Genomic DNA, 21,024 nt, shown 5'->3' on the forward strand with positions numbered 1-21,024 from the left:
TGTTAGCAGTGCTCGGGTTGTTGGAAGTCCGTCCGCCTGTTTTATCATTCAGGCTACAGGCTAGCGTTACACATTTTGACCCATTTCCCCGGGAAGCTTGGCAACGAGTCTGACAACACCCACCAATGCGGTACCTGTGTACCATTGTGGTGCTCGCGTACCGCGCTTGCAGTGTGAGGCCTACAGGTCTATAGGCCGTCACGTGATCACGTGTCATGCTGACTCTCGGTTCGACCACGGACGTGTATAGGTGGACTGCTGTCTGTCTGCCAAGACCAACGCTTAGCCTCTTGCGAAGTTCTCCGTTGTCAGTCTCGGCGAGCCTAAACAATGAATGTGACTAAACCGGAAAAGCCAGAACAAATGAAGCTACTATATGATCACATTCAAAAATATTTTTAGAACAAATGTATTTTTGATTAGTTTTCAAATATGACGGAGCATACGTGCATTGGAAACAAATATTTATATATCCTCTTTTCATATTTGAAACCTCAATAAATCTTACACGATGTCAGTAAGTAAATAATAATAATGATGATGATGATGATGATGATGACGACGATGATGATGGTGATAATACCTATATTGCTGTTATTTATGTTATATTTATTCTATTAGTTGCAGCATAGTAACATACACTCTGCACATTCTTTTATCATTAACTGCACCCCAAGCTTGGGTGTCAGGAGCTTTTCTGCTTTAGATATTTCATTATCCCATTTCTGATACGATAGACTTGGCGTTTGCATGTTGTGTTGCGTGCGTCCGTGTATGTTTTCTCATTATTTTGTCTGTGTATATTATTATTTTTCTCTCGACTGCGAGTGGTGCGCATACGATCTGTATATGCTTTGATTCTTTTTTGCATTGTCATTTGTTTGTTTGTGAGTGCAGCATATTGAGTCTGCTCTGTAGCAAAGAAAACATTATCCTGTCGAGAATTAAACACTAGAATGTGTTTCACTCTTGAAAACATTTCTACATAGTCCATATTTAGATTATGCTTCAGCAAAGTGGGACTCCGCTTGTGGAGCTTTGATGAGGCCTCTTGTAAGGAGTCAAGTCGGTGCAACAACACTAGGGTTCAGTGATTTCCTGACTTTATGGGTCTTGCACTGATACAGAGACTGAAATTCAAGAAATGTTCGTTTGTCTGTAAAATACAAACAAACAAAATGCCACCTAGGCTTTCTGAATTATTTTCCACCAATGCTAAACGAGAGTTCCTCAAATTTAATACTCCGCGAATCAACGTATTCAACTCGAGATTAAAATACTCAGATGGTGTTCTGTGGAATAGCATAACATCAAAGTCAAGATTAAAATACTCACGTGGTGTTCTGTGAGTAAGAGGAATGGCCCAAATAGCACTTAAGCATTTTATAAACCCTTTGTAAACGTTTATAAAATGCTATCGGGGTCTGGGGAGTAGCAATTAAAAAACCACGCAAATTTTGTTTTTTAATCATGTGATGTGGGGAACTGCGGTGATGTAGGGGGATGGCAGGTATCCCGGCTGGTAGTGTACTAATTCCAGCTATTTATTTTGCTTCGGGGCCGTTGACAGATCTGCATGTCGTTGTTATTGTAGAGGGCAGTCTGTCGAGCGACTGTAGGACTGTCGGCTCCCAATCTGTCACCGCAGGTGTCTGGTGGGCCTGTTGTTTGAGGCGCGCACCTGGCGGGGCCAGCAGGTCGTTTCCACTCACGTAACTAGAATGTGGGAAAGGGGGAGATAGCCTGGCCATTTGTTGAAGACCCTACAATTAAAGGGTTCTATACTTGCTGACTAGTTCCTGCCTTTTTTCGAGTGTGTTGGCACCACCACCACGCACCCACCCACCCACCACCACAACCACCCACCCTTCCAACCCACCCACCACCCCCACCACCACCACCCCCACCCCCACCCCCACCACCACCAGTGATTTGGACTGGTTGTAAAATCGCTAAGGGAAATAAAGCAGATTAGGAAGATATAACAAACTATTTTAAATTTTTTAATGAGGCAAGAACAAAAGTTACTCCTTAAAATATTTCAGAAATCAAAGTAATGCTATCTATCAATGTAAGATCCACAAACAATGATACTTTTATTACGTACAGAAACTATATTTTATAAAAATATATTTTAGATCAGTTTTAAAATATAGTCAAGCATAGGTAAATTGAAGTGAATTAAAAGATGCCCTATTGTGGTGTTTGACAAAATCGTACATAATTCTTTGAAAGAAGTCACCTTCCAATTCCTTTGATATCGATACATAAGTCCTCACCCAAAACGATTGTTTTTAATACTTGACATTTTGTACGCAATAAACAGATTTACTAAATTATTATTTAGGAAATTCGTTTTGTTACAGTGTAGTTCTTAACACCCACCGAGCCCTTTCTTTTATCATAAACTTATTATTCCTATCTCTTATTTGTTGATTGGTTCCAAAGTAATTGTGGATGTTTTTCCTGCCAAGTTAGGCTCTCGTGCTGCTGTGTCATTCCCTGGGAACAGCTCGAACCTTGTAGTGTTTAGGAACATCCACAACGCCAAGATTTCCCTTCAAAGATGGCAGTTCTCCGGTTTCCGGTGGCAGGAAGCGGAAGCGCTGTATCATGGAGGCCAGGTACAAGAACAGCTCCATTCTTGCCAGCGCTTCACCCAGACACACTCGTCGTCCTGTAAAAAACGGTCAGAGTGATAAAAGATTACTTACCGGTGAAACATGAAAGGGTGGAGAAAGAAGCAAACAAAAGGTTATAAAAATATGATACGCATTTAGTCAAAATATATTGTAAAGTCCTAGTTATCAAAATCCCTGTTTTGATTTGTCATGGATGTCAATATTATGTACATAATTTACAAAAAAATTACTATCAATTAATGACAACCTTATAGTATTAACCGGTAGTTATGCCAGTTGATATCAATTTCTAAGCTATGTAATATGAGCTGCGCCACGATTAACTGAGAAAAATAGACAGGATGGATAGACAAGAGTAGAAGGAATGGAGATATGGAAGGGAAGGAGTGACAGAAGGAGAATAGAGACAGTAATCTCTAGGTCAACATACCTGACACAGCAAGCTTCCAAGATTATTTATACAGTTATACTAACCATGAACAATTACTAAAACATCTCACATTAACCTCCTGGTTGTCTCCCTTCCCTCCCCGGGATCCAACTTGGAAAAAGGGATCACACAAAAAGAGCGCTAGCCTAGTCGCTTGGTTTATTTTGTATTAAAGTGCTTCCACCTTCAGGTGGGCTGGCTTCCTTGCGGTGATTTACCTTTAGTTGCTGGCACGGCGTAAAACACCAAGTCTCCCCACTCCACCTTGACGTGATTTCGACTTATTGGGGTTGAAGGAAAGGAGAGAAAACCGTAGTACCCGGATAAAACACCCAACACCCAGACCTGTGAATACATGTCACATACATACAGGGTCCCGAAGCGAGATCTGAACCCTGAGCAGCTCACTGCAATGGTACCAAGCGAGTGTTTTAACCGCTAGGGCGCTAACCTCTAGTTCCCTCTGCTTTTATATACTCACACACTGGCTTATGGGATTCTGTTTTCCCTTCCTCTAACCCAACCAATCCACGGGTAGTCATGTGTTTAACCCATATATAGCTAAAATCCCACCCTGTTTTTAAAAGAAAATCACAACCACTAACCGATAGAAAATGGAATGAGTTCCTCAAAGCGCAGCAGTTTGCCATCTTCTCCGATGAACCTCTCGGGACGAAAATTTTCGGGATCTCCCCAGGTCTCTGGGGCGTGTAGGACAGAGTAGAGATTGGGCATGATTAAGGTGCCCTTTGGGATGTTGTATCCGCTAAATTCTACATCACACGCGGTGCTGTGTGGAGCGCTAAAAGGAACGATGCTAGAATAGCGCATGACCTCCCACATGGTGGCCTCCAGGTAGAGAAGGTCTGGCCTGTCTTGTATAGATGGCGCTCGCTCAGTCCCGATAACTCTGTGGATCTCCTCGTAACACTTGTCCTGCACTTCCGGGTGGTGAAGGAAGTAGGCGATGGTCCAGCGGATAGTTGTCGACGTCGTCTCCGTTCCCGCCGCGAACAAGTCAATAATAACTTTTTGCAAGTTTACCTCTATTAGACAAAAGGTTTAAGAAGCAATTACCTATCACCAGTCCGTGACAAAATGTTAGACATTAATATCCATTAGTAGTTCATGACACATATTTTATTTCGACAATAGTTTAACATGTAAAGTAAGCAAAATAATACATTTTTCGACTAGTCCTGCTTCAAAAAGCCACTGGCAGCAATGGTACTTTAATGAATTCCTGAATTTGTAAGAAGAAAAGAGACAGAAAATGTCTTTTCTTATAAACAATTTATGACAATATGTGTGTTCTAACTGCTACTTCTCGTAGTGTTAGGTTACCTTGCATAGAATATGAGGTTTCATACATATTTCTGTCCTTGTAAACGCCTCAGGATTATTTGAAAACTCAATATTTATGTATTTTTAACTTGTGAATGACTAAAATTTCAAATATGTTTATAAACTTCATTACTTAGTCTACAGAAACACAAAGACAGTTATACATACCATTGATAAACTCAGCCGATGGTTTATTCTGCACTTGTCTTATCTCCCTGAGGTAAGCGCTGATAAAATCGTGTACAGGCTTCTCATCGTAGTCCTGGATGTGTTGGTCGATAAAGGGTTTTACAAGTGTGTTTAGAACCATGGTAAGGTGTTCAAAAATCTTTTTGACTCCAAACGGATCACCAGGAATGAAACGCAGGTCACCTAAGTGTCGAACGAGTGACGCCGCACCTATCGCAAGAACAGTTTCTTCTATAGCTTCCATGTATCGTTTAAAAACAGGGTCTTCGTAATGAAAACGTTTGCCAAAGACGATGGAGCAGATGTTGTTAGACACGGTGATCTCAGTCGTTTGAGTTATGTCCTGGGGCTGACCTTTCTTTTCGGCGAGGGCCTTAAGATACTGCTTGACCTCCTCATGGATCTTTTCAGCCAGAATGTTCTTGCCCATGCCGAATTCTCGTAAAATCTCTAATGTCGTCTTTCTCTGAGCTTTCCATAGAGGACCAGAACTGTTGAGTATACCTGAAAAAAAAAGATTTTTTTTTTTTGGCAGTAAATCTCCACAACTGAAACACTCACTTTGTTTGCAGAGGTAAATTCTACACACTATTATTATAACTGCAGTACGATAACGAAATCTGGTTTTTTTTAACATTATCAGTGATATTGAAAATTTAAAAAAGGCAGGCAGAGACAAAAATAGAAACATAATAATTAAAACTCTTAAAATGTAATTAATCGTTAACCTTTGCTATGAATGCTTTCAAAGAAGTCAATGCATGGCCTGTCGGAGAAGATGTCGGCGTGTTTGATCAGCGCGTCCTTAATGATATTGTAACCGTTGAGCACCACCACCAGGCGGCTGCCCATGTACAGACTGAACACGTCACCGTACTGTCGCCGCCACGCAGCGAATATCTCACGTAGATCGGATCTCAGAAGATGCAGATGACCCAGCACCGGAAGAGCCAAGCCGGGTCCTGGAGGCACTCCTACTGGCCGTCGGGTTGACAACCACCACAATGAGTAAAACGCCAGAAGAACAAACAACAAGACGCTTGGGAACTCCGGCAACAGCTCTGTTCCTAACATCGTTCTTGATTTTAACTATGAAAGAGAGAAAGGACAGTTCAAGGTGTCAAACAATTATTACAAACAAGATTACGAAAATATTTCAGCTTAGGTGAGACAATTTTAACATGAATAATACTGATGGTAGTGGTGCTAAAGTGGTCGTAAATTTTTCACCCTGATATTTGAGTCTAACGTGTAAATATTTAGTGTCTTTTGGTAATTTGTTCATCTTACTCTATCTCTCTCTCTCTCCTGATTATGTTTCTTAAACACACACACAAAGTAAGCTTACGGTCTTTGGCGACGACTCGTGCGAGGTGTAAAGCAGCTCAGCGGTTATCACCGGGACATCATCTAGCGAAAGCCAACGTCAAACGCAAAAATTTTAATCGACAAACATGTAAATGTCACGTGAACACGATAAACTGTGAGATAGTGGCTAGATTGGCAAGTGTTTTCACTTCAGCAGACGACTACTGTGTCTATGGCGGAGAGCCTACATCTGTCTTGATTTTCAAAATTCAACGGAGTAAAAAGAAATATTCATTGAAGTACTTGGATTAGACATTTCAGAAGAACACAGTTGAGAACAGAGTGTAAAAATTGGAACTGAGCAAATGAAAGCAACAGCAACACATGAAGCAAGATGTCGGATGGCACAACACACTACCAGCAGACGACATCTTCGAAACGCATTGGTCCAAACTGTAATGGACACAACATGCTCTAAAGTATATAAATAGAAAATCAGAAAATGGAAAACGGCATGGCCCACAGTTACAAACTGTCTGTCAAGGAGGCTCATGATCCTGTCAAGTCAAAAGCCCACAGCAAGATGACAAAACGAAGAACAAGATGCAGAATCCGTTAGTGGATGATGTCGTTGGGAAAACACTGACTCATCCCAAGTATTGAGGAACTATCCATACCACAGGAAAACGGAGTAACAGATTTCGTACATCAGTAGGAGACACTGAACATTGACCAGACAAAACTACAGAGAGCCCATCTCCTCCGGCCAGTTAGAAGAAGGAACATGACTCTACATTCTATATGATACTCTTCATTTTAAAATTATACAATGGCTTCTGTAGCATACAATTCATTTATAATAATAATAAATGCAAAATTTGTAAAGCGCATACTCCCACTCTTAACGCTCAAGAACAAGAACGAAACATGGACAGCATACGAGGGACAGGAAAACAAACAACATATGAACTATAAAAGAAAACAACCAGACTAAACGAAGAATAAAATCAAATACAGAAAACATAAAGATGAAGCAAATAACAAGAACAAGATCTGAGAGTAATATGATATTGCAATGCCATACAGCTATACTATACTTGATATAGCTATACTATTCATTTTTAAATTATAGAATGCCTTATGTAGCTATACTATTCATTTTTAAATTATAGAATGCCTTATGTAGCTATACTATTCATTTTTAAATTATAGAATGCCTTATGTAGCTATACTATTCATTTTTAAATTATAGAATGCCTTATGTAGCTATACTATTCATTCTATAACTAGAGGTAAAACCAAAGTTGTACGGCCAAGACATTTTAAAGCAAGTGTTTAAAAATCTGTTTGCACCCTATGACAAATATGGAAATAAAGCAGGAAGTTATTTGCATTTTTATGGTTAGAAGTTTTTTGTTCTAGCTCTGTTAGATGACGAAGGCCAACAATACATCAGTTATGTTTACAACAGTGGACGGATGAGTCGCTTGAACCAAAAACACTCGATCAAGGCCCTTGCACCATGAGTCCTCATGAAGCTCATACACTTATTAGCATAAAACTGTGAAATATATACATCATATACATTTATATTATAACTATCTTCTATAAACGATAAATATTATCCATCTATCTTATTATGTGGAATCAGGGATGGGGAGTAGCTGTAGCCTAGCTACAGCTACTGTAGCCGGCTACAAATTTTGTAGCTTGTAGCTTAGCCGGCTACAAATTTTGTAGCTTGTAGCTTAGCCGGCTACAAATTTAAAAAAAGTAGCTTTTAGCCGTAGCTACATTTTAGAAAGTAGCTGTAGCTTGGCTACAGGTTGGCTACTTTCACGACTGTAGCACTCTAGTAGTGTACAAAGTATAATGTCTTTGGGTTGTAGATTTGCATCTATATTCCAGAATGTTCAGCACGGCAGCAATGTAAAAGATAGAATGCCTTTGTGCGAGGGAGGAAATGATGTTCAACAATGTAGCGATGTTCAAAAATGTCTTTATTGCGACGAAATAGAATGTCTGTGCTAGAATGTTCGAGGGGAGGGAGAATAAATAACAGGACTGACAGTGGTGTGGGACCTCTTTGTGAATTGGAGAGAGAGAGAAGTTAGGCTAGCTGCTGAGAAAAAGATACTGAATTAAAGAAAACTTCAGTGTGGAATTCCATCTCTGTGATATTTCTGGTACGACAGCCCACTCTACGTAGCCATTTGACGTGTTGGTTACACGACCATTCGTCGACAGCTAGCGTGTCAGCAAGACGACGACAGACGTACACTGCTGTCACTGCTCGGTGTGTTGACACACTCAGTAACCGGAAGTACCGGGAGCGATTTGAAAAACGAAGATGGACGTACCCATCAATTTCCAGCCTTATTTGAAATTTTTTACATTTTGCGAAGCCACAAAATGTGGCTATAGTTTCAAATGCAAGAATGGGTGCACGAAAAAGTACTCAACGAACAAGACGTCGGCGTTTAATTTGAGAACGCACTTGCAGGTAAGTTCGTTGAGATTTTCATCGATCTTCATTCTTCATGTTCTTGCTTGTCTGCTTTTGGAATAGAGGAGTGTACATGTTGTAAAGATTGTGGAAAGGTAAGGGGTTGCATCAACGTGATTACCGCAGGGGCGACGACTGATCAAACTGCTGTCTTTACCGTTTCTGTACTATCTATTTAGTCTTTGTCATAAAGTGTGTGTGTTTTTGGTTTGTTTGTATGAAAAGAGCATGGAGACGTTTGAACAGTATGGTGGCTGGAAGGATTTTATATTTATGCTAGTAATTTAATATGACAATTAGCTTGGTAGAAACTTGCTGTGATTGTGAATGGACTTCTAAAATTTTGTTTCATTTTCGTGTGTTTATTTTAGAGGAAACATCCACTGCTTGCCAGGCAGTTGACTCAAGACTTGGAAACGTCACGAAAGCGGAAAAGGGAAGACGACGACCAACCCTCTGTCTCGAAGCTCTTCAAAGTGGAACACAAGAGTACCGTCAGCAAAGCAGACGTCAATTCCGCCGTCCTTGATTACCTGTTGGAATGCAACCTGTCCTTCATCATGCTGGAGAATGAGAAGTTTTCAAAGTTCGTGTCCAGACTCACTGGCCAGGAAACCCAGTTAATGAGCAGGAAAACGGCGAACCAAATGTTGGAGGTAAGTTTTACTATTTTTTTTCTTCCTTTTTTGTTTGTTTTACTAGTTTTATTTTAAGTAGGGTGATGTATCCACAATTAATATCTTTTGTTCTTGGTCACAGAACTCAAATTTCATGTGCTAAAATTGCATTGTGCATTGTGTTTCAGGAAAAGATGGCTGAGCTGAAGAAGAAAATTATCGGTGAACTGGAGAATGTGGAGCATGTATGCATCACTGCAGATTGCTGGACTGCTCATCGAAGGCAAGTTTTTTTAATTTTTTAATTCAATGTTTAATTTCAGTTGGTATTTGTTTTTCATCTATAAAGAATATTTTGATGCCAATGTAAATTAGGGTTAAGTTTTAATGTTACTTTTCCTTTCTTGTGTTTCAGGTCATTCTTGGGAGTTACCTGCCATTTTTTGGAAGGCTATGAAAGAAAATCCTTTGCATTGGCCTGCAAAAGAGTGAAAGGTTCGCACACCCATGATGTCCTAGCCACGCAGCTCAACTCCATCCTGAGAGAGTACAAGATCCAGAACAAAGTTGTTCGCATTGTGACGGACAACGCATCAAACTTCGTGAAAGCTTTCAGGTGTGTACATGTATTATGATGATTATGTACGTTACTGTACTGCTGTATATATCTAGGATGAGCAAGCAGGCTGTGGGCGAGGTACTTCCAATGTGAAGATTCTTATGTTACCACTTTATTTTTTTTTAAAACAAAAGTAGTTTGTTCTATGTGGCCAAATGCACTTCAGATTATTTAATGATTTCCGTTGCATTTTGTTTTCCAGGGTGTTTGGTCAGGATCAGTCACCAGAAGACGCAGACAGTGATGAGGAAGAGGAGAACATCACTTCTGTGGAGTTCCTGCCAGGGGAATCAACATCTGTTGTACTGCCCCCTCACCAGCGTTGTGCGGCCCACACGCTTAACCTGGTCGCAAGCAAGGACAGTGAGGCTGCCCTTCAGCACGGTGCATTCCGAACTGCCAGCAGATCCCTGTTTGCAAAAGCTCAAGCTGTCTGGAATAAGCAGTCCAGAGTTGTGTCTGCTGCAGGTAATTCATTTGTTTACTTACAAAATTGTTTCACTTCCCCCTCCAAGTCTTTTTTAGAATTAATTTTGTATGTTTTGAGTGCGTGTGTTTGTAATGTGTGTTTGTTTATTTTTTTTTTTAATATGTCCAACAGAGAGCATTCAAGAGGCTACCGGACGGCAGATGATCATTCCAAACCAAACCCGCTGGAATTCTACGTATGATGCCGTCCAATGCCTTCAAGACCTCACGGCTGAGCAGCTGACCAAGTTAGCAGATGCCCTTGGCCTCCCAAGGTTTACCCCCAGAGACCAGCTCTTCATGAAAGAGTTTGTTATGGTAAGTTTTTTTTTATGTATTATTGCAAAATTTTTCCTTGAGCTAAGCTATACCATTTTTCAAATTATTCCCCTTGGTTCAGGGTTAGATGTCAACACACACAGGTATGTGGTTGCTTCCCTTTTTTCCCCTTTCAAAATGGGTTCAACATTTGGTTGTTTATTTGTTTGTTGCAGGTGATGGGGCCTCTTGCCAGATGCCTCAACTACTTGCAGGGCGAGAAGTGCGTGGGCTTGGGACACCTCCTGCCTCAGCTCAACACCCTCAAGATCCGCATCGAGCAACAGAAGTCCAAGCTAGAAATCTGTGGTCCCTGGCTACTGCTGTCCTGAATGGGTTGGAGACCAGATTTGCTGATGCCTATAAGGACCAAGACACCCTGCTTGCAGCTGTGTCGAACCCAAGGTGAGGGAGAGTTTTCGTTATTTCAATGTATTTTTTCTTCATTTATAAGCTACTCTGTGTCACTGCTTTTTTGAGAATGAGAAGAATGTGAAGCGCTTAGAGCTCAGATTAAACGAGAATAAGCGCTATACAAATATCCGTAAATAAATTAAAAAATAAACTTTTGTGGGGGGGGGGAGGGGATGTTGATTAAAAAAAAACCCAACATAATATTCACTCTCACTGGTCTTTTGACACTTGCGTACAAATCAAAATAAGTACATAAAAACCAGTACATTTTAGAAAATTAATTAAAAAACAATAAGAAAAAAATTTTAACCAAATTAAACAAAGCATTAATTATTGTGCATATTATTGTTTCAGGTGCAAGTTGATTTGGACTGGGACCAAACCTGCGTGAGAAATGCAGATCCCTCTTGACTGCAGAGGCAGCATTGATCAACACGCCAGTCCAATCCCCAACCAAGTGCACAGACGAACAGGCAGACTTCATCATTTATGAAGAAGTTACCGGCACCCCTGAGACAACTACCTTCCTGATGTCTGGATTGTCACAGAATGTCAGTGAACTGGACAAATATCCCACGGTCAAACAAATTTATTTGCGCACCAACACTGTCTTGCCAAGCAGTGCTGCGGTTGAGAGATTGTTCAGTCTGGCAGGACTTATCATGACAAAGCTGCGCACTAGGGTGACAGACAGCAACTTCGAGGCCAAAGTTCTGGTCAAATTCAATTCTATGAAGGACTAAAAGAATGTAGATTTGTTTTAAGGTTACCGGTACACTCCAAAAATTAAAATCCATATTTTAAATATCTTTAAGGGTTTTTAAATATAGAGTAACAAAATAACATAAATATAGCACTTTAAAACTGTTTTTGAGTACCTAAAGTGAAAATTGTGACTTTAATCAACGTTTTTGTTTCAAAACGTACAAGCATTTTAAAAACAAATTTACACAATACCATAAGTCATATACCAAAGGGTTAGGGTTTTTTGTAAACTAGAGGCACTGATAAGAAAACTGATGCATAAGGCGTTTTGATATCTCAAGATTTCTAGGAGATATAAAAAATCAGACATGGAAAATTTGGTTGTTGGTTGTTTCCGAGACTGTAGAGGAGAAGGTTTGAGTTAGGAGAGTCTGTCTCTCGCGTGATTGGGATGGTCTACTTTTCTTTTTTGCGCTTCCCACTCTCTCCTTCTGACGACTGTCCCTTGATTTCCCTATCTCTTCCATCTTCTGAGGCGTGCTGAAAGAACTTTCTTCGGCACTTGATTCTTGTTTCCTTTTCGTGTCCTTTTTCGAAGCCATTGCTTAACTTTCTTAGGAGACAGAAAGGAAGAACAACACAGCACCGAGAATCACGTCTGCAAACACAGGCCACACTATCGTCCAACACAAACTTCTTCGTTGATCACAGGTCAGCACAGTTGTATCCTCGCATGTTGCACGGATCTCGAACCTTCACACCGCAAATATCTCTCGAATCACATATTTTTTAATAAAAAAACAAGTCTGAAGCGAGGTTATAACACATATATATCCATCAGTGCACTATCCTTTGTCATTTATAGGTTGCACATTCATTTAGGGTCCAAAAAAACACATTTTTTATCGGACGAAGTCACGCACACGTCCTTCCTCCGGTATGACCATCGCTCACACCCCTGGAAAATCTACAACAAACAACGGAAAAGATGAAACAACAGTTAGAGGAGTGCCATCGGTCACTGGCAAAACAGATTGACGACAAAGTAGAGCTGCTAACAAGCGCAGTTTTCGATGTCAAAAAGGAAAATGAAGTGCTAAAAGCTACAGTCGCAGCTCTGCAAAAACAAACAGAGGAATTAAAAGAAGAAATTTACAAACTAACAGTTCACTCGGATCAGCGTAAAGAAGAGTTAAATCTTCTAGAACAATACTCTCGCAGAGAGTCAGTAAGAATTCATGGAATTCAGGACGACAATAGAAATGAAACAGCGGAGGAGTGTGAAAAGAAAGTGCTTCAGGTTGTTCAGTCAGGACTTGGTCTGTCGGACATCGACACTCATAAAATCTCAGTGTTACACAGAGTAGGGAAAATAAACAAAGACAGACCGAGACCAAGACCAGTGATTGTGAAGTTCATTTCCCGTAAAGACAGAGACCGAGTGCTGAAAGCAAGAAGTCGACTCAAGGGGTCAGGTATGTCTGTCACAGAAGACCTTACACATTTAAATGTCCAAAGACTAAATCGTTTAAAGCAGCATGAAGGTGTCCTAGACGCATGGTCGACGGCTGGCGGCAAACTATTTGTGAAATTATTGAATCTGTCTGTGCGGGAGGTAAAAGGTGGTGATGTCAGTTATATCGACAAAATGCTGATAGGAATGAGCCACGACGAAATAGTTCGACAACAACGGGAAGGGAGCGAAAGGAAATTCCAACAGAATCGGGAACGGACGACAAGACAGCAACAACAACAGAGTGAGAAAAAACCTCATCATCAGCAACCTGCACACGGAAGAGAGGGGCATCTTGGGACTGCTTTTTCCACTTTTGACCCCACTACTCATTCCACACCTTCGGTAACTAAGACGCCATCTCTAGATCCGGGGGCGAGTGTGTTTAGCCCAGCGCAGGGGCAGGACACCGAGCAGCCAAACACAACAGGGAAAAACATTACACAAGAAATATCTTATCAGTGACCTCCCTTATGTCTTCTCGTAATCTGGATAATCTACCTACCTGAAAGTGTTTGTGAGTGGACATGTTTCTCCTTCCCCTGTTTGAAATTTATATCCCCGAAGATAATATATGTGGGTGAGTTATAGCTGCACCTACTTGAAAGTGTTTGTAAGTAGACAGGTTTTTCCTTCCCCTATTTGAAATTTATATCCGTGAAGATGGTCATAGGGTAGGTTAAGGTGGAGGAAAAATTTGTGTAAATTGTCAGGAATATGTTTGTTGGGATATGTATATTGATGTATGCGGTAGTTGTTTGGTTTTTTTTGTTTTTTTTGTTTGTTTTGTTTGTTTTTTTTTTCTGATGTAATATTGTTTAAACAGCTACTACTAGTGGGTGAGTTTTTTTTTTTTTTTTTATATATATAGGGGGAGTGGGGTCTGAATAAGGGTCCAAAAACATAAAAACATAAGATCATCACCCAGGGCAAGATATGGTGACTATTTTATGTCACCTTCCCTTACATTTCCTTTGTGCTTGTTTGTTTATTTTTTGTTCATATTTTTTGCTATGTTTTTTGTGCTTTTTGTCTGAGTTCTTGTCAAGCTGGTTTTTGTCATGCCTGGGCTTGCCCCACATTTTATGGTATGCTTTTTAATATAAGTTTACTCACTAATATTCATATTTCATTCTTGTTGCACTATATGCTGTCATTTTTGGTAAATATATTTAGCCACTGCTGTACACTGTATTATTTCATACCTTCTAATTATAATATGAATTTTAGAGCAGGTTTGCAGAAACAGTTAGTAGAGGCAGAGCAAAAAGTACAAAAAGGGAGCTTATATTGGTTTAAGTACCTATTGGTTCTAGCTGCTGCTAATTGTACCTTTCTATTCATTCCAATATGAGTACAGACTTACAACTTACTTTTGCATCAATGAATTGTCAGGGACTAGGGGATATGCGAAAAAGGAGAGATGTGTTTCATTACTTACGGAATAAGTCTTATTCAATCTACCTGTTACAGGACACACATTTCGAACATAAACAGGAAAAAAATGATTGCCGCAGAATGGGTCACTCCTGCATATTCGCATCATATACTTCTCCTCCAGGGGGTAGCAATTCTATTTAATAATAACTTTGAATTTTCAATTAAAAAAGTTTATAAAGATAATGGAGGAAATTATGTGATGGCAGTGATAAAAACATTAGAGAAAGAGTTTTTAATTGGTAGTGTTTATGGGCCAAATAAAGACGACCCAAAATTCTACTCTCAGTTAGAAGAATATGTTAAACAGATAGGAGTAGAAAATATTGTTATTGGAGGAGATTGGAACATTGTTTTAAACTTTCAACTTGACTGTCATAATTACAAACATAACAATAATATTAAAGGGCAAGAACAAGTTGATAAGATGATGACAAATATGGATCTAGTAGACATATGGCGTGAACTAAACCCAGAAGCACTAAGATATACTTGGCGTAGGAAAAGACCATTCCAACAGAGTAGATTAGATTTTTTCCTTATGTCAGATTCGCTCTCAAATTTGGTTATGGATGCAAATATTACTCCGGGCTACCGTACGGACCATTCACTGATTACTTTGTCATTAGCTACAGAACAAGAGGAAAGGAGATTTAATCTATGGAAGCTAAACTCTTCACATCTGAAGGACAAAGACTATCTAACCCAAATAAATACTGTCATTAAAGAAGTGACAGAAGAGTACTCAGTGTTCCCATATGACAGGGAGAATTTAGCAAATATTCACCCTATGGAAATACAGTTTGTAGTGTCTGATCAAACATTCCTAGATACTATGCTAATGAAAATTAGAATGAAAACAATAACCTACTCGAGCAAGAAAAAGAAAAGAAATAATGACAAAGAAAAAATATTAGAAAAAGAAATTACACGGTTAGAAATTAAAGATAAGTTAAAAGAAGAAGAAGTCCTTGAACTTGAAAAGAATAAAAGTGAACTCATTAGTTTAAGAGAAAAAAGAATGGAGGGTGTACTGATTCGCTCCAGGGCTAAGTGGATAGCAGAAGGAGAGAAAGTAAGTAATTATTTCTGTTCACTGGAAAAACGTAATTATGTAAGCAAGCAAATTCGGAAAATTACAGAAGCAAAATGGGGAAAGTATTAGAAAAACTGAAGAAATAAGAGCAGAAGTGCGAGATTTCTTTTCCAACCTGTACTCAGAGAGAGCTGTTCAGGACTTTAGCTTTACTAATATCCAAGAGGATATACCAAAACTCACACAACTTGAACTCAATCTGTTGGATGGAAATATCACTTTAGAAGAAGCGAGCCAGGCAGTTAAAAATATGGGTAATGGGAAAAGCCCAGGGAGTGATGGATTCACTGTGGAATTTTTAAGGTCTTTTGGAAACAACTTGGACCTTTCATTGTTAGATCTCTGAATGAAGGTTTTAGTAAGGGTGAATTATCCTCTACACAAAAAGAAGGTGTAATCATATGCATTCCCAAAGTAGATAAACCTAGAGACCAAATTAAAAACTGGAGACCAAATACTTTACTAAATGTGGTTATAAGATTGGCTCAACATGCATTGCAAACAGAATGAAAAAAAGTTTTATCATCCCTAATTCATGAAGACCAATCTGGTTTTGTCCGCGGGAGATACTTAGGAGATAATGTTAGGCTGATATACGATTTGATTGAACATTTGGATAAAAAATAAAAACCTGGTTTGTTGGTATGTCTTGATTTTGAAAAAGCGTTCGATAGCATCAGCTGGAGCTTCATGCTGAAAGTTTTGAATTTTTTGGTTTTAGTTCACAGTTTTTGTAAGTGGATAAGCACTTTCTACACAAAATATCAAGTCTAGTGTGTCAGTTAATGGCACATTGTCTGAATGGTTCTATGTTAGAAGAGGATGCCGTCAGGGGGACCAATTTCGCCTTATATATTCATCTTATGTGTAGAAATTCTAGCTATTATGATTAGAAAAAATAAAATGCATAAAAGGTATAAAAATACAAAAAGCGAAACAAAAATTGTACAATATGCAGATGACACAGAATTGACTTTAGAGGGGATAGACAGTCTTTTTGAAGAATCAATGAATACATTAAATTGTTCGAAAAATATCTGGTTTAGTTCTGAACACTGAAAAATCAAGTCAATATGGCTAGGAAGCAAAGCAAATTCAGCAGCTAAGTATTTACCCATTTACAGATGCAGTGGAACCCAGGAGAGTTCAAAATTCTTGGTATTTGTTTACTAATAATCTAAAGCATGTATAAAGTTAAATTATGATAGTAAGCTAGCCGAAATTAGAACATTGTATAAGATTTGGCTGAAAAAGACAGTTAACTCCATTTAGGAAGAATAGCAATACTCAAGTCCTTAATCTTGTCAAATTAACACACTTATGGTTATTGCTGCCAAATCCCCCAGATCATATTGTTAACAACATTCAAAAAAATCTATATTTCATTTTGTGTGGGGTGGAAAAAAGGATAAAATTAGCAGAAAAGTGTCTACTAAAAAAGTATATAATGGGGGATTGACATACGGATGTTAGAACTCATATGAATGCCTTAAAACTAACATGGTTGCGAAACATAAAGAAAACCCAGTCATAGTTGGAAAATGATTATTATGTCCTCACATAAAATGTTAAATTACCTAGACAAACTTGGCCAGTAGTTGGCTCTTTTGTAACTGTAAATAGTTTCTGGAAGGATGTTTTAAAAGCGTACGAGATATTTGGAGAAAGTGTTGTGTGTAAACATATTGAAGAGATTATATCAGAGCCTATTTTTTGTAACAATAAAATTAAGATTGGGAAATAAACCATTTCTGTATAGAAGTTGGTAGACAAAGGATATATTTAATTAAACACTGCTGGATGAAAGAGGTAATTTTCTATATGTCAAGATGTTAAAAGGATATATGATGTAAACATTAATTTTGTCTCTCTAAATGGTTGCATAGAAGCCATAAAAGGAATATATGCATCAAGACAGAGAGGATGCAACTGATCCATCACCGCTTGACTATGATACAAATAAACTCTTAGTGTAATTCAATCTGTACAGAAAGGTGCAAGACTGTATTATGATAACATGGTAACTAATACACATGTGCCTAACTGTTGCTCAAAATGGGATACAAGACTAAATAGAAATGTAGATTGGCACATTATCTTCAGGAAAGTAGCCAAGATTAAAGATATTAAAAAATGGCTCCAAATCAGAGTCCTTGCATAGAATACTGGGACAAAAAAATAGCTTTATTTTAATATGGGTCTAGAAATTGATGATTTTTGTAACCACTGTAGAACTGAAAAAGAAAACATTCAACATATTTTTTGGAAATGTAAATGTGTTCAAGATTTCTGCAAAACTTTCAAAATTATGTGTCAAATAAATGTGGGATTATGACAAGGATGATATTATGTGAACACCTGGTTTTATTTGGATGCAATAATAACTTTAAGACAGATGATTACTGGATTTAATCTTACTACCTTGCTAAATTATACATATACTCTTGCAGATTCAAAAAAACCACACCTCAGTTGCAACCATTCATTCAGATACTGCAATATAGATATAAAATGAAATTTTTAATGCTCGCCTGGAAATGAAAGAAGAAAAAGTTGTACAACTTTGGCTACCTTATATGAAACTTGTTGACCAAAACTTAAGCAGTGACTAGACTTTCATACATGTTGACATTACATACCTTATATGTCTTTTATATTGTTATATATGGTATAGTGCAATGGAGTGAATGGCTTAAACATAGAATATGCCATATGATTAATAGGTAAATGAAGAATAAATGTTTATATATTCAAAAAATAAATAAAATAATGTGTAAATAATAATAAGGAGAAAAATAAATGTTTATATATGTGAAATAGAAGGCTAGTTATTAGATACTAGATAGTATATTGAAAGTTCTGCACAAAATGTTGGGGGAAAAAAAGGCCTGGCACTATATAATGTTTGTGATATTGTTATGTATGCTCGTTATAATTCAAGGAATATGATTTTGATGATTTTGTCATGTAAATGTAATGTGTTAATGTAAAATAAATGTTTAAAAAAAAAAAAAAAAAAAAAAAAAAAAAAATCAGACATGGTACCCCCCGACTCAGTGTGAATGTGGCAATTAAATATTTAGAAAATGTTAATTTTATCAAAAGTAATGTTTATACCATATTCTCAAATGCATCACTTTGTAGCTTATGCATGTCTAAACAAAATTGCAAAATTTACTGCTGTAGCACAAGCCAATCTTGAGAATATGTTTTTATAGTTTAGGACTGGATGTCAAAGACGACAAACAGAGAAATTCAAGCTTAAAGATTTAAAATAAATATATCTTGTATCAGATCATTTTTTGAAAAATATATTTCAGTGTTTATATGCTACATTTGACATCCTACTATATATTAAAGTCTATTCTAGTATGCCAGACTATACTTTCACCCTATCAGCTTTTGGAAACAGTTTGTGTTCCTTTCTTTGTTTTCAGTGTCAGTGTTAGAAAAAATGCCTTAAGATCTTCTTGCCTAAATTTAGATAAGCAGTGTTTACTTATATTCCATGCAAACTCATTTATTTCAATGGTCTGTTGTTCATTGTCACAGTATTGATAAGAGGTTGAACATTTTTCATCACCACATAAACCTAACTTATTGAAAATTCCACAGGTACCTGATACTTAAGCATCTGTTTAGTTTTCATTTCTAAGTAATAGGGAACAATAGTTATAGAAAACAAATGTTTATCGGAAAACTTATATATTTCTTTGTCACTAAAACAGGATGAGGAAAAAGATCCAGAAATGTTTAATATAATCGTAAATACGTGTACTTATTGTGTGAAAAAGGCCGGGGAGGAAGGTGCAATGAATGAAAGCATTTATGGATTCACTAAATAAAATTGTCGGTATATCGCAGTTCTCCGTTTCATTATTATAATAGAACTTTGTAAAGCAAGTAATAGTGTTTTGTGTGTATATTTGATGTTTGTGTATTGTTGCTACAGCCAGCTGGCTACACTAATTGTTATACATCACGCTTTAAAAGTAGCCAAAAGAAGCTGGCTACATTTTAAAGTAGCCCAAAAGTAGCTGGCTACTTTTGGAAAATTGTAGCTGTAGTGTAGCCGGCTACATTTTGAAAAAAAGTAGCTGTAGCCTAGCCGGCTACAAATTAAAAGTAGCTTGCCCATCCCTGTGTGGAATAATATATAGTGAAATGTTAGAATATGGGCTAGATTCCTAAAATCAGATGAATTAAATCTTAGGTTCAGACTGAGGTCTATAGCTGTGTGTATGTCTTTTTCTGCGAATAACACAGACATGAAAAAATAAGTCTACACAAGTAAACAAAATGACTACTAACCTGCGATGTTTATGCCATCCATCAGTTCTCCGCAAATCATCTTATAAATATTTATCACTTTCTCCATCCATCAGTCTGGTGGACCCCTGCCCGCTGGTGCATGCTTTGACGACTTGAAATCGTGAATGATCATAAATTCGTCATTTCTTCCTTATTTCATCTTTTTCTGCAAAAGCCTCTTCTTCTCCCTGACAACCTCCTGAATTAAGACTAATATTTAATGTCGCTGCAATTAGCACATCTCTCCTTCGTTTCAGCCATGGTGTACAGACAAATTTCGCGGTTCGGCAGCATCGATGTAGCGCAGTTTTCATTGGTGGAATATATCGTTGTCAAGGTAAGCCTCGGACGATCCCTGGCCAGGTGCTTCACCTTGTTCTATCGTCCTGGCGACACACCTGCAGCGTTACAGTTTTTGACCCGCGCACAGGAAGCTTGGCAGACGGTATGACCACGTGTACCACTGCGGTATTCGTGTACCCACGGATAATTATTAGTTCGTGGTGTACCACTGCGGTGCTCGTTTACCCCTCTAGCTGAACGCCTTCGGGTCAACGAACCGTAACCAGGTCCAGCACCTGGCTGTGTTGCGCACTAGATAAATACTGCTCCCCATTCCCCCAAAAAAGTGAGCTTTTTATCAACAAAACTATTAGAATAATTATACTTTTAGCCTTAACTATTTTCTGAACTAAAAATTTGAACAATAAATAGGTTTTCATATTCGTGATTGTCGTGGTCTGTCTCGATCAGGTCTGTCATGAAGTCAAAATATTTAGAAGTCATTCGAGGTCAAGAGATAATGCCAATCCATCCTGTAAAAAAAAACGAGTTTTTGATAACAAACAAACATTATAACCTAGCTGAATGTGCGTCACTTGTAACATTCCTTCCACACAATAGGGGCAAGCTTATCCACTCAAGTTCCCCCTACCCTACCTGTTACCTTCTTCACTACAGACCTCACCAAGCGTGATTGTGATCTGATAAAGGACTGTAACCAATCTGTTCGCGCAATGGAATGTTTTGTTAAGCTTTGAAAACTATTAACTCAACCACTTGCATCCATACAAGAGAGAAATGTAATATAAGAAATAAGGAAATATA

General features: G+C 38.2%; 1 protein-coding gene across 1 annotated transcript; it reads right to left on the reverse strand.

Moving 5' to 3' along the window:
• Positions 1-1,989: 1,989 nt before the first annotated feature.
• LOC112566673 (cytochrome P450 2B4-like) lies at positions 1,990-19,972 on the reverse strand. The gene is made up of 6 exons (XM_025242971.1): positions 19,918-19,972; positions 5,954-6,015; positions 5,334-5,694; positions 4,585-5,109; positions 3,678-4,118; positions 1,990-2,677 (listed from the first exon to the last, which is right to left on the reverse strand). Exons 1-6 carry the CDS (start codon positions 19,955-19,957, stop codon positions 2,496-2,498), a joined length of 1,611 nt encoding a protein of 536 aa, XP_025098756.1. The 5' UTR covers positions 19,958-19,972; the 3' UTR covers positions 1,990-2,495.
• Positions 19,973-21,024: the final 1,052 nt, after the last annotated feature.

The sequence above is a fragment of the Pomacea canaliculata genome, linkage group LG6 (assembly GCF_003073045.1).
Source record: "Pomacea canaliculata isolate SZHN2017 linkage group LG6, ASM307304v1, whole genome shotgun sequence".
Classification (NCBI taxonomy): Eukaryota; Metazoa; Mollusca; class Gastropoda; order Architaenioglossa; family Ampullariidae; genus Pomacea; species Pomacea canaliculata.

What these genes read in the sequence shown, in the direction of transcription:
- LOC112566673 (XM_025242971.1), bottom strand. Translation starts at nt 19,957, where the DNA reads ATGATTTGCGGAGAACTGATGGATGGCATAAACATCGCAG. An exon ending in ACGAGTCGTCGCCAAAGACC is followed by an intron (nt 5,695 to 5,953) that starts GTAAGCTTACTT and finishes TCTCTTTCATAG; the next exon opens with TTAAAATCAAGAACGATGTT. An exon ending in ACTCATTCCATTTTCTATCG is followed by an intron (nt 2,678 to 3,677) that starts GTTAGTGGTTGT and finishes CGTTTTTTACAG; the next exon opens with GACGACGAGTGTGTCTGGGT.